Source organism: Herpailurus yagouaroundi, unplaced genomic scaffold (assembly GCF_014898765.1).
Source record: "Herpailurus yagouaroundi ecotype Mexico unplaced genomic scaffold, PumYag 67681, whole genome shotgun sequence".
NCBI classification, from domain to species: domain Eukaryota; kingdom Metazoa; phylum Chordata; class Mammalia; order Carnivora; family Felidae; genus Herpailurus; species Herpailurus yagouaroundi.
In genome coordinates, this window is record NW_024420481.1 from 4,327,442 (window position 1) to 4,341,969 (window position 14,528).

A 14,528-nucleotide genomic window follows, 5' to 3' on the forward strand; every position below is an offset into this window, starting at 1 on the left:
ATCAAAGGCTCATGGACAGGGAAGAATCGTGTCCAGAATCCCTATAGCCATGGCAACATTGTGAAGAACTGCTGTGAAGTGCTATGTGGCCCCTTGCCCCCCAGGTACTTAGAGGACTAGAAAATCCTGGGACTCTTGGGACAAGCAATTCAACCTGATCCTATTACCTGGTCTGATGCATTCTTCTGAATGTGGCCTTTTCGTGTCAGATAGGTCTTCCCAAGGATTATCCTTCGGTGCTATATCTGCATAGACCACAGGCTAGTTGTTTTGAAGGGACGACCTTTCATTCTTATTTCATCTGTTTGTTCCTTGGTTAATGTGGTATTCCCTGGTTTGTGGAATGAAAAAAGAACGGAAGACAGGAGGCATGTGCTAGGATAATGCTAGATTGCTAAAGGACAGGTTTATGTTTTCCAGTATACACAGCAAGGTTCAGTGGGGTGGGTGGGTGGAGGGGGGAATACAAAGTGCTTTATTAACTGTCCTCTCTCCTTCAGTGTGCTGGATCGAAGGGGTATTTTGCCACTGGAGGAAAGTGGAAGTCGACCTCCCAGTACTCAAGAGACCAGTAGCAGCCTTTTGCCACAGAGCCCAGTAAGTATTCCTGACTTAACAGCTGAGTCAGTGATAGAAGGTGTAGGCTAAATTTACACCTTTGAGATACAATTAGGCAACTCCATGTCCAGTGGCTCTAGCTTCTGTCTCTGCTTCTCCACTGACATTGTCTTCAAATCTTTGTGCCCTCAAGGTGGATTTAGTTTCTTTGACATTCTGTGCCAGTCACTGTGCTGGGTGCTAGGGATATGCCAGTGAACAAGGCAAAGATGTCTCTGCTCTCAAGGAGCTCATTGTCTAGTAGAGATGAGAGACAAGAAAACAGGCCATTGCTCAATGTTGTGAAAAGTGCCTTGAGGAAGGAAGCATGAAATGCTATCAGAGCAAAGATAGGGGTCAGGGCAGCGGGTTAGAGTTAATGGAGTGGTTAACTTGGTAGAAGGGGCTTCCTCCCTAGAATATGTAGATGTTGTGGAAAACCTCCCAGCTGTCTTGTTTAGGATATACATTATAAAATATGTTCCCCAAAAGGTATTATTTGAACTTTCTTTTTGTATAATTGCTTTATTGAGCTATAATTCACATACTGTAAAATCTCTATTTAAAATGTATAGTTCACTGGTTTGTAGTATATTCACAGAGTTGTGCAATCATCCCAGCAATCAATTTTAAAACATTTCCTTACTCCTCACCAAATGTCAGCACCCATCAGCAGTCACTCTCTCTTTCCTCCTAGTTCCCCCAGCCCCATCCCTAGGCAACTATTAATCTACTTTCATTCCTATGTATTTGCTTCTTCTGTATATTCCATATAAATGGAATCATATAATGTGTGGCTTCTTTCATTTGACATATTTTCAAGATTCATCCATGTCATAGCATGTAGCAATACTTCATTATGTTATATGGCTGAATAATATTCCATTATATGGATAATACCACATTTTATTTATACATTCATTGATAGCCATTTGGGTTGTTTCCACCTTTTGGTTATCATGAATAATGCAATGATGAACATTCATGTACAAGTTTTTGCATAGACACATATGTATTTATTTATTTTGGCTATATACCCAGGAGTGAAATCACTGGGTCATATAACTTTATGTTTAACCTTTTGAGTACCTGCTGGACTGTTTTCCAAACTGGCAGCACCATTTTACATCCCCACCAGTAGTGTATGAGGGTTCCAGTTTTTCCACATTCTTGGCAACACTTGTCATTGTTATCTGGCATTCTGGTTCTAGCCATCGTAGTAGGTGTGAAGTGGTATCTCACTATAGTTATGATTTGCATTTCCCTAATGCTGCCGAGCATCTTTTCATGAGCTTATTGGCCATTTGTATATTTTCTTTGGAGAAGTATCTATTCAGATTCTTTGTCAATTTTTAAATTGGGCAATTTGAATTTTTTTGTTGTTGTTGAGTTCTAAGAGTTCTTTATTCTCTATGTTAGTCCCTTATCAGATATATGATTTCCAAATATTTTCTCCCATTCTGTGGGCTGTCTTTTTACCTACTTGATGATGTCCTTTGAAGCACAAAAAGTTTAAATTTTGATGTAGTCCATTTTATCTTTTTTTGTTTGTTTGTTGGGCTTTTGTTGTCAGTAGATATGTAAAAAACCATTGTCTAATCCAGGGTCATGAAGGCTTATGCCTGTTTTTCCTAAAAGTTTTATAGTTTTAGCTCTTAGTTAGATCTTTGATCCATTTTAAGTTAACTTACAAATTCTTTCTTTTGCATGTGGATATCTCTGCACCCTTTTTAAAATTTTTTTTTAAATTTTTATTATTTGTTTTTTTTAGAGAGAGAGAATGGGCAGCAGAGGGGCAGAGCAGGGAGGGATCTTAAGTGGGCTCCATGCTCAGCGCAGAGCCTGATGTAGGGCTTGATCCCATGACCCTGAGATCATGACCTGAACCAAAATCAAGAGTTGGATGATCAACTGACTGAGCCACCCAGACACCCCTCAGCACCCTTTGTTGAAAAGACTGCTTTTTCTCCATTGAATTGTCTTGGCACCCTTGTCAAAAATCAATTGACTGTAAATGTAAGAGTTTGTTTCTAGACTCTCAATCCTATTTCATCGATCAATATATCTATTCTTATGTCAGTATCACACTGTCTTGGGTACTGTAGTGTTGTAGTAAGTTTTGAATTTAGGAAGTGTGAGTCATTCAATTTATTCTTTATTCAATTGGTTTGGCTGTTCTGGGTCCCTTGAATTTCCATATACATCTTAGGATCAGCTTGTCAGTTTGCAAAGAGGCCAGCTTCTTTAAAAAGAAATTTTAATGTTTATTTATTTATTCTGAAAGAGAGATAGAGAGAACAGGTGAGGGGCAGAGAGAGAGGGAGACAGAATCCCAAGCAGGCTCCGAAAAGAGCCCGATGAAGGGCTCAAATTCACAAACTGAGAGATCATGACCTGAGCCAAAATCAAGAGTCGGATGGATGCTTAACTGACTGAACCACCCAGGTACCTAGAAGCCAGGTGGAATTTTGATGGGGATTGCTTTGAATCTATATAGATCAATTTTTGGAATATTGTCTTCCTAACAATATAAAGTCTTCCAAACTGTTAACATGGGATGTCTTCATTTGTTTAGATCTTCTTTAATTTCTTTCAACAATATTTTGTAGTTTTCAGAGTAGACGGTTTTTTTAAAAAAAAAAGTTTATTTATTTATTTTGAGAACAAGAGAGGGAGACTGCAAACTTATGAGCGGGGGAGGGGCAGAGAGAGACTCCCAAGCAGGCTCCGCACTGTCAGCCCTGAACCCAAATCACTCACTTGTGAACTCATGCAACTGTGAGATCATGACCTGAGCCAAAAATCAAGAGTCAGACACTTAACCAATTGAGCCACCCAGGGACCCCTAAGGTTTTTCTTTAAGTTTTATTTAAGTAATTTCTACACCCATCATGGAGCTCGAACTCATGACACTAAGATCAGGAGTCCCATGCTCCTCTGACTGAGCCAGCCAGGCACCTCCAGAATATAAGTTTTATACTTCTTTTGTTACATTTATTCATAAGTATTTTATTCTTTTTGATGTTATTGTAGGTGAAATTATTTTCCTAATTTTATTTTTGAAATGTACATTGGCACTCTATAGAAATTCAGTTGATTTTTGTATATTGATCTTGTGTCTTGAAACCTTGCTGGACTTGTTTATTGTAATAGATTTTAGTAGATTTGAACTTTCTTTTCAAATAGAATCCTACTTTTAAGTGAATGATTTTTTGTAAAGTAGATCATTGTTCTCTATTTTGCCTTTCCTAAATTTTGAATTTTCTTTTTTTGAAAATACAGCAAACTCTTGTTTATAAATTGTTATCATCATTTTGAATATCATTTTTCTGATGAATATGACCTTAAATCGTAACAATCTAGGTTAGTAGCTCTAAGTTGAATGTAGGGAAGGGTAGTATTTTAGAATCACTCAGGGGGCATTTTCCTACCACATATACCATCTGAAGATTTTGCCACCCCACCCTATTTGGTTTAGAATCACTGTTCTATTGAGCTGTATGTTAGGGCGAAGAAAAAAAAAAGATTGAGAACCACTGAATCAGGCCTATGTTAGACAAGTATGTTGCAGCATTCTGTTATGAAGGGGGGGTGTCTGCATAATTATTTGTGGTCCCTTTTATTATTATCATGAATAATAATGGAAACATCTATCCTCTGCAGGCAGTGAAGACTAGAACTTAACTTCAGATGCATTTTGCTGAGAAGACAATAGTCTAGTCTTGGTTCTGAGTTTGGTGTGGGTGGCTGCATATCTGTAGCATCAGTGTGGCTGATGGGTTGAGAGGAAGAGTTCAGTGTCTATGGATTATCTCCATTTGGATGTTGAGGGAGAGCTTTGTATTGAATTTGATATGTTTTTCTTCTCAGGCCCCAACAGAACATCTGAGCCCAAATGAGATGCCGGAGGACACCAGCACTCCTGAAGAGATGCCACCCCCAGAGCCCCCAGAGCCACCACAGGAGGTGACTGAAGCTGAGAAGTAGCCTATCTATGGAAGAGACTTTTGTTTGTGTTTAATTAGGGCTATGAGAGATTTAAGGGGAGAAGATATAAACCTGAGACAGAGAGCAAGTGAGCTGTCCCTGTTAATATTTTTCTTTGGTCTTTATTCACACAATTGCACACTGGCATTTTCTTGCTGCAAGCTTTTTTTTTTTTTTTTTTTTTTAAATTTCTGGACTCAAGACAGTTGCAGAAGATATCAGTCACCTCTGGTAACTGGACAAATGGGTCTCTTGGACCCCAGCACTGGCTTTCCATGGCCTCAGCCATGGAGTCTCCTTGGACTCCCTTCTCTTTCCTCCAGATCCCAGCTCTCCTGCTTGGGGTCAGTGGTCCAATTCTGGGGATAAAGGGTCTTGAGACTGGCTCAAATCCTCTCAAACTGCTGCATGCCATGAGTCCAGAGGCAGTCATAGAGAACTCTGGCCAGGGAATCCTAAAGGGATTCTTGGGACTTTCAGAAGTGAAGAGGGTGGAGAGTGGGGTTGGAGGATTCTCCTGGCTACAAAGTGCCAACATTGCCAGCAAATCCTTTCAGGAATGGGGCAGGTACCTTCCACTTGTATTTATTCATGTAGTTTCTCCTTTGTCCCCTGCCCACTTTCTAACACCCAAACCCCACCCGTTTCCAGTTAGATATATGTAAGTAGTTGCAGTAGAGACAACGATTCACATTTCTTGTAGACTACCGGAACCTTTTTAATACCTGTGCCATTCTTAGTAAGAATTTATGAGATGCCAACGGCATGGCCCCTCGCACTCTTTGTCTCATCTCTCCTCCTTTCTCATTAGCTCCTTTTGTTTTCCTTTTGACTCTTGCTCCCACTAGGAGCAGGAATGGCAGTAATAAAAGTGTGCACTTGGGTGGTTCCTTTTCCTCAGAGGAAGCCTGAGTGCTCACTTAAACACTACCCCCTCAGACTCCTTGTGTGAGGCCTGTAGAGGCCCTGAATGCACAAATGGGGAAACCAAGGCACAGAGAGGCTCTCCTCTCCTCTCCTCTCCCCCTATGTCCCCTCAAAAAAGAAAAAAAAAAGAATAACCAGTACTTCCATTAGGCCTCGGCTGAGTGAGGAGGGAAAGCCCAGCACTGCTGCCCTCCCGGGTAAACCCACTCCAAGGCCTTGGCCCACCTCGGGCTTGGTAACCACATGGGGGCTTCCTCCAAGCCCCACTCTTCCAGCACTTCCACCGGCAGAGTCCCAGAGCCGCTTCACCCTGGGGGTGGGCTGTGGCCCCCAGTCAGCTCTGCTCAGGATCTGCTCTATTTCAGGGAAGAAGATTTATGTATTATATGTGGCTATATTTCCTAGAGCACCTGTGTTTTTCTCTTTCTAAGCCAGGGTCCTGTCTGGATGACTTACGGGGAGGGGTGGGGGGAGTGTAAACCAGAACTTTTAAACTATTTGAAGGTGATTAAACTGTGTCTAATGCAAACTGCCTGCCTCCTCCTTCCCCTTTCCATTTCAAGAACCACCATGAGGGTGTGAATGTCTTTGGGGGTGGGGGTTGGGGGTGGGGGTTGAAGGGGTTGCTTGTTACTACCCATACTTCCATTTTCTATGGGGTCCTTGGGTTGGAGAGATAGCTCCCAAACTCTCCACTGATCTATACTGCATTCTGGGCCGATGTTTACCTTTTTCTGGGCTATGAAAAAAGGGCTTTCAAGGCAATATACAGTGTTAGCAAGATTGGGAGGCTTGGAGGGGATTGTATTTACTCAAGAGAACACATTCTTTATTAGAATATTGTTTTTATGCAGAGGGATGCTGTTAATTGCAAATGAGTCTTAGTTATTAAAGCAGGCTCATCAGGGCCCCCTCTTGGAAATATTTTGTTAGTGATCTTTTACAAGTGATGGTATATATTTTTTTTTAAATGGTCTAAAGTCAAGACTCCTTACCAATACCTATCTCACCCTTCCCAGTTAATCACAATTAATGAAGTTTGGCTGCTTGCAGATTTTTTGTATGTCTTCCTATTTTTCTTGTAGCAAGGTTTGAGTTTAGCAATCTTTAGGGAGAGTGGGGAGACTGGCTCTGACTGTCTCAGATTCCTCTCCTTTCTGCCTCTACTTTCCCATTCTTTTTCTGGATCTCTCAGTTTTATTCTTGTAGTTAGATTTGAGTTAGTTCAATATAAGGCCAAACCTGGAGAGTTTGGAAGTTACTAGATTTTTTCAGTTAACCTGACACTTAGATGAACCCCTTTTTAGTCAGTTCTCAGCCTACCCTGTCTCAGCCCATGTCTTCTCTTGGGTTTGGACAGATTTCTCTCCTCATTCAACTTACCTCAATGACTTTTCTGCTGTCCCTGAGATCTGTCAGAGAAAATGTCTCTTTCTGAGGTGAATGGTAAACACGGAAATCCCTTATCTCTAGTGTGAAATGAGTTTTTTTTTTTAAGTTTCTGCATTTTCATACTCCCTGCCCTCTTTCTTTTCCTTTATAAATCTTCTGTATTTAAGACCTTGGCCTGAAGATCTGTCCCATTCATACCACGCACCAGCTGTGATTGTCCCTAGTCTGAGTTCTGATTAGAGAGGAGATTGAAGAATTGGTCCTTCCCGGGGGAATAAGCCTTAAATTGTTCAACTCTTTTCAATGGCTGACATTCTTTCCACCTCTCCCCTTCCTCTCCATCCCTTAAGTTTCCTATGCACCCCACTTCCCCAGAAGTATGGCTGGCACAGATCCAAAACCTTCTGGGGGTTGGTGGAATTTGGCTATTTGGGAACACTTCTCCATGTCCATTTGGCTCTGGGGTCCTCTTAGCCCTAGCAGAGAACATCATCTCCCCCCTTGCTTTTTTTCCTCAGTGGTAGTTGTGGGTTCTAATTCTATAGCAGCTAAATTCCATTCTTCCTGCCCTGACCTTCCTGCCTTTACCCTTACGGCCCCTTTTCCTACTGACCAAATCTCTTTACCTTGTTGGGGGAAAAAAGTATTTTGTTTTTAAATCTATTTTCTAACTTAAATGCAATTTAATATGTAAATCTCTGCACTTTTGTGTGAGCCTACAAATGTGTATGTGTGGTAGGTTTTTCTCTTTCTGGTATTTCTTAATAAAGAAATCTTTCTTTTTGGGGTGAAGCCAATCAATGAAGGAGACTTGAATGGTTTTAGAAATACAGGGATGTCTGTTTCTTTACTTGTTGTGCCTAGTGTGAGTGACCAGCCCCTCCCCCACCTTTGTGCCCCCCCCCCCCCTCCTTTGAGAGGGCCCTCAGCTGAGTGGGGCAGGGAGAGGGACCTGTCCTCTGTGTCTGGTACTCCTCTGGGACTGCTCTGAATGGCTCAAGCGGTAACCTAGCAACCTAGTCCCCCTCCCCCTTCCATGGCCTAGTCCTGTTAGTCCTTTTCTTCCAGCTCTGTTCATTTTATACTCCTGAGGCTGGGGCCAGGCGAGGGAAAATCACTGAGGGATCACAGTAAATGGTTTTTAAAAAGTGGTAATTTGCTCTTGTGCTTTGGTGCTACTAAAGAAGAACAGTGCTTTCAATAATTCCAAACACATTTGTGTCAGTTTTAAGCATACATTCTAGGAATCACTTGCTATTCTTACGCAATAGGCTTTAGAAATAGTACCAAAGGCTAAAACTGTGAATATCATTAGTTTTAAAGGATGCAAGCCCAACTCACAAAAAAGGAAGTCATTGTGAATTTCATGTTTTGGGTAAATACGAAATGGGAATGGGAACTAGAAATCTGCATCTGTAAACTTTTGAACGTCCTCGAGGACATCAATGTAGGTGGGAAAACCTAGTGCAATTAGCTGGGCCTAATTATTTTACAAATCAACACAAAATATGTTTTTACAGTTTTAATATATACACTGAATTTCCAGGAATGCAACAATTCTGTAAGTTGAGGGAACAGGGTACTATATTTGGTTCAGAACTTTACCAAGAGTTGTGACTTTTGAAAATCATGTCACTGACAACAATGCCATTCATGGATTTTTAAGTTGCCAATACAACGTACCTGTATTTATCTTTCTTTGTAGCAATTGCATTCACAGTGAATCTACATGTATAAGTGGAACCTCTGACTACTTCATATCTTTTAGTATAGTCTTGCCCAGGTTTTGCGTATTGAAATACATATTATCTTATAAACAAATTTCCTGTTTTTCTCCTTCATATTGTAATTAGTGTATTATATTGCTATTCTGGAAATTATGTGTAGAAGCTGGTTATATTAACTATGAAAGTCATCATTTCAGAGTGGCAAAGTGTGCATCACAAAATATTGTATCTTCCAAGGGAGTATTGGGGCTGATAGAGCTGAGAAACACTATATTATCTCAAAAGTCCCTTTCTACCTCTAAATATTTGGAAAATTCAGAATATAAACAAACATCCTCCTCCCCTCACACACTTAATGTGCTTTTTAATTTTAAAAGCAACACATGCTCATTGTTGAAAATTGGGAAAGTATAGGAAAGTAAGAAGATTTTAAAAATTATCCATCAACTCGTCACCAAGAAAGATATAATTATCACTGTTACTGTTTTGGTGTGTTTCTTTCTAGTCATATATATACATATATGTGTGTGTGTGTGTATATATATATATATATATATAAAATTCTATATATATGTATCTTATATACCTATATATGTATATATATGATATAGATATCTATATATATGATATCTATATAGATATCTATATATATGATATATCTATATATATACCTTAAGTTCTACCCCCAACATGGGGCTCGAACTAACAACCCTGAAATCAAGAGTCGCATGCTCTACCGACTGAGCCAGCCAGGCACCCCAGTGTGCATGTACATTTTAAAAGATAACTGGAATTAACTATAAATAGAGTTTTGTATCCTGCTTTTTTAAAACTTAGCATTTTCCATATCATTAGGAATTTTTGAAAATAATTCCATAACATATACATAACCCTTCCCTTATTGTCAGCCATTCAGGAGTTTCATTTTACATTATTGTAAATAATGTTGTGATGAACTTCTTAAAATATGGGTATATCTGAGATGCATTTCCTTAGACTCCTAGAAATGGAATCACTAGAGTCAAAGGGAGTGCTCTTTTGAAGGCTCTTGATAAATATGGCCAAATTGCTTTACAGAAAAGCTGTCACCATTAGTCCTGTGAGCAGTGTATCAAAGAGCCTGCTTCAACACATCTCATTTAAACATTTGATAATTTGATAGTTGTAAACTGGTGTCTCAGTGTCGCTTCATTTCTATTTCTTTTGTTAATAACAAGGTCAAACATTTTTTGCACCTCCCCTCTCTCTTGCGTTTCTTGCCAATTGTATTCTGGGAATTGGCTGCCCAAGTCCTTTCTTTTTCTTCTGGTATTGGGGGGTTTTCTACTTGATTAATAAATGAGAGCTTGGAGCTCACACTCCACCACAGGCCAGGAAATGAGGGGACCCTTATTTAGAAGTGGTTTTACAACTCTGGAACATGGTGCAGAATTACCTCCCTTGATATTCCATGCCCCTTCACTTTCTTCAAGCTCCTCTGTCTGCTTTTTCTGCCAGCCACTGGCCATCTTCAGCTATCTGGTTGTTCCAGTGTGGCTAAAGGGTTGTAGTTGTGTGCCAAAGTAGACACAGGGTGATTATTTGTCATAAAACCCAGGCTCTGTTAAATGGCATTGCTGAAAGGAATGTGCTTGCATTTGCTCTTGCCCTCCCACCAAATTAAATACTGTGACTTACCTAAGGTTATATACTGCTAGAGCCCAGACCAGAACCCAAATGTCTTGACTCCCAGTTCAACGTTTATTTATTTTTGGGACAGAGAGAGACAGAGCATGAACGGGGGAGGGGCAGAGAGAGAGGGAGACACAGAATCGGAAACAGGCTCCAGGCTCTGAGCCATCAGCCCAGAGCCTGACGCGGGGCTCGAACTCCCGGACCTCGAGATCGTGACCTGGCTGAAGTCGGACGCTTAACCGACTGCGCCACCCAGGCGCCCCTTGACTCCCAGTTCAGAGAGCTTTCCCACATAAGCCAGGCGCAGACAGATAAAGGAGTTTGAATAACTCCAGTGTCACTTGAGTGAAATGAGCCTTTCATTTATTTATTTAATATTCAATAAGTACCTGTTGAAAACTGTGTGGTGGGGTTGACTTTAGGAGAAATTGCATTGCTGACCCCATTCTGTTGTGAGTTAAGAACCAGCAATGATTTCAGGATTTTTTTTTTTTTTGCCATTTTGGATTAATTTTACCAATGATGTCTCCATTTTAGGCATACAGAGGTCTGACTGTATATATTCAGGCTGATGTGGAGGTGGGTGGTGGATTTTTGTTTTAAACTTAAATCTCTTAAATATTTCTCCAGATCCCTGCACTTAGGTTGAACTGATGGTTGGGTTTCTTTAGCACAGAAAGTCAGGAAGTTGCTTTGCCTGGTTCCCACAGTCAACTTGGCTGTCCCTTTGTGAGGGCCATTGCCCTGGGCTCTTTCTGTCTCTATCCCTGGCAGGTCCCAGAGGCAATGGTATACAAATGCTATATTGGTAACTGTGAAGTTATAGGAAAATGTGAAGCCTACATATAAAGTGCTATAGAATTCCATTTATTTAGGGCCTTCCTGGAGGAGGAGTCTTGGCTGAGTCTAGAAGGGAGGCAGTTCCTTCCCACTTGATTGTGTTGTTGGCTGAATACTATAGTATGTGGCCAATGTTGTGTGAGAAGCCAAGGTAGCCTCTATTGTGGCTTTCTTTTCCCCAGCCAGGGAAACTTCATACCTCATCGTGAATTTCCTGACTCAGGGTGGGGGAAGGTGTTGGACCTCACTGAGACTACAGTGATCAATGTCCTTTTTTCCTTTTAAAACCCTCTTTTAGCTTTTGTTTTAATGCCCTTAGTCTCTAATGACCCCACCATGGCCTCCACTTATGCAAAAGACCTGAGTGTGGAGGTCTCTAATGACTGCGAGTTGGAAGCTGTGGCTGGGGACTGTGTCAAACCACACTGCTATACGGTTTGGCGGGTAGGAGAGGGAATTTGTGGAGTTGACAGCCTTCATTGTGGGATTTGGGGAGAGCTGATCACAACGTACCTGGGGAAGTCTAATGAAGCTTGTTAGAAATAGGGACAGCCATACAGAGAAAGACAGATACCATATGTTTTCACTCTTATGTGGATCCTGAGAAACTTAACAGAAACCCATGGGGAAGGGGAAGGAAAAAAAAAAGGAGGTTAGAGTGGGAAAGAGCCAAAGCATAAGAGACTCTTAAAAACTGCGAACAAACTGAGGGTTGATGGGGGGTGGGAGGGAGGGGAGGGTGGGTGATGGGTATTGAGGAGGGTACCTTTTGGGATGAGCACTGGGTGTTGTATGGAAACCAATTTGACAATAAGCTTCATATATTGAAAAAAAATTAGCAATGCAATGTCAAGTGTGGACCTTGCTTTGACACTGATTTGAGCAAACAATAAAAGATATTTCCGAGAAAAAAAAAAAAAAAGAAATAGGGACAGCGAGTGGGAAGGGGGATGATTCATTCAGGTGGGAAATGCTGATTCCCCCAGCTGCTTCCCTGATGGGCCAAGGAGGGGGAAGTTGCTTCAAAACCTGAACTGGGGAGGAACTGGCTGGACTCTATTTCTTCTTGAATCTAGCCTTTATCCTGTTCCTTCTAGTAGCCCATGGATGTCCAAAGGAGTTGCCTAAAGTAAGTCTGTTGTTTAGGACTGATCATCCTACTGTGAACGGGGCAGATCCAGGGCTTCCCCTCACTCCTCAGGTGGGCTTTCTTTCCATCACCAGCTTCTTAGCACCACAGCTGGCATCCTTTACCCTGAATCCCAAAACCCTCTGGGAGCTGGGATATCAGTTTGTCTGTGGGCTATAGCAGTTAGTCTGCAAACACATATCGACACGGCTTTTGTACCCAGTCTTGAGCTCAGTACCCTGGAGGTTACAAAAAAGTCAGAAAGCCACCATTTATTGTTACTATGTGCCAGGAACTTTATATGCATTATCTCATTTATTTCTCTATCAACCCAAAGAGGTAAGTATTATTAGATCATTATTCTTTTTTAAATTCAATTTTTATTTTTAAAAAAAATTTTTTTTTCAACGTTTATTTATTTTTTTGGGACAGAGAGAGACAGAGCATGAACGGGGAAGGGGCAGGGAGAGAGGGAGACACAGAACCGGAAACAGGCTCCAGGCTCTGAGCCATCAGCCCAGAGCCCGACGCGGGGCTCGAACTCACGGACAGCGAGATCGTGACCTGGCTGAAGTCGGAGGCTTAACCGACTGCGCCACCCAGGCGCCCCTCAATTTTTATTTTTTAAATAATTTTTGTTGAGATATAATTAACATATAACATTGCACACATTTAGCATGTGCAATGTGTTGGCTCAATGTGTTTGTATATTGCAATATAGATTATTATTCTTATTTTACAGAAAAGAAATGTGTATGTATATAATCACCTGAAGTCATGTAATTAGTAAGCGGTGGAGTCAGGATTTGTAGACTCTTTAGTTTAACTCTAAAGCCTTTGTTGTTGGTCACTACACTAACTAGGGATTCAAGGTGAAATGGGCCTTGAATGGAGGGAAATGGAGGTAGCAAGGTGATGTGAATTTGGGGGATCAGGTATATATTATCATTCATTAAGCATTGATTTTGTTTTGGACACTCTACTAAGTATTTTACATAAACTAGTTCATTCAATCTTTGTAACAACGCCATGGGGCTAGTACTATTATTGCACCTTATTGATTTGGAAAATGAGGCTTGAGGAGGTTAAGTGACTTATCCAGGGTGACCCAGCTAAGTGACAAAGCCAAGATTTGAACTCAGGTTGGCCTGGACTCTTAACTGCTAGGCTTTGCCTGACCGAGAGAGCTGCCACTTGCTGTCCCCAGGCCCTGGAGGGGCCCAAGGTCAGAGGAAGAGCCTCCTTGCCCTCTTGGACTAGCCCACCCCCACCCTCCCAAGGGGAGCCTAGGCTTCTGAAATACTAGGCTGGGGGAAGGGATAGAGGGTCTCTAGCTGAGAAGACTCAGCCAATTGGACTGCAGCCCTTGGTTTGCTGGGATAGGGTGCCCTTAGCATCTTCTAGATGTCCATGGGCTGGTGAAAAGGTTCTGACAGCCCTGCCTGATGGAGGCACTTAGGGCCCTGGGCTGTAGCCCCACCTGGCCCCTGCCTTTCTTATCCCTCAGGCCCTGGCCTGTAGAGTACAATTTCCTCATTGCCCCTCCTCAGCTGCCTGTCCCGAAGTCTTGTGATCATTGGAGTCTTTGCATAGCTATCAGCCTGTATCCAGCCTGTAGACAAAACTGGGGCCTGATAGCTCTGAGACACTCCACACTCCCCTCCCTAGGGTGGGGAGGAGTTCAAAACACTTTCTCAGTCTGATTTTACTTTTTCTGATATTTTCCTTTCCCCAGCTTAGGCCTAATAGATGGGTACTACCCGAAGATTTTAAAAGGTTTCGGAATCTACTCTGATAAGGTCCCCTCAGTTTGTGTGGATTTTAAGTACTTTGTGCGTTATTCATCCCCCACTCCCCACCTTTCCAGAAGCCTGTGCCAAAAGACAGCAGGAGAATGACTTTGCTACTGCTCCACATTGGAGGCCAGAGGTTGGGGCCTATTTATTTAGTGTTTTTTTTTCAAAACTTAAAATATTGTTCCTTTTTAAATAGACAAAATAATAGATACTTTTAAAATCCAAACACAAGAAGAATGTACAAAGTGGACACTTCTCTCCCTCCCTCCCCCAGTCCCACCACACTAGTCTCACTGGTAACCATTTGGTGCAGATCTTTCTAGTCTTTATTCTTTTGTACGTTTTCCTTTTCTTAAATAAAAATGGAATCACCCTATAAATAATGTTTTAGTACTCATTCCCCGCCTCCCATGATCCAGCACAGACTTCTTTTACAACAGGAATGTTTGTACATTATTG

At 41.5% G+C, this 14,528-nt stretch overlaps 1 protein-coding gene and 1 long non-coding RNA gene across 3 annotated transcripts in view; one reads left to right on the top strand and one right to left on the bottom strand.

The window, feature by feature from the left end:
• ZDHHC9 (zDHHC palmitoyltransferase 9) overlaps positions 1-6,040 on the top strand; it is a 32,679-nt gene extending 26,639 nt beyond the window's left edge. For both annotated transcript variants that reach the window (XM_040468161.1, XM_040468162.1), the window contains 3 exons: positions 1-104; positions 501-597; positions 4,468-6,040. In XM_040468161.1, coding sequence (XP_040324095.1) covers positions 1-104; positions 501-597; positions 4,468-4,584 — 318 coding nt within the window. In that variant the 3' untranslated portion in view covers positions 4,585-6,040. The remainder of the gene's footprint in view (positions 105-500; positions 598-4,467) is intronic.
• A 3,319-nt stretch (positions 6,041-9,359) lies between these two features.
• Positions 9,360-13,200, bottom strand: LOC121025540 (uncharacterized). Its single transcript, XR_005788096.1, has 3 exons — positions 13,088-13,200; positions 12,339-12,340; positions 9,360-9,370 (listed from the first exon to the last, which is right to left on the bottom strand). It is a non-coding gene; the product is annotated as an uncharacterized LOC121025540 (long non-coding RNA).
• Between the last annotated feature and the right edge of the window lie 1,328 nt (positions 13,201-14,528).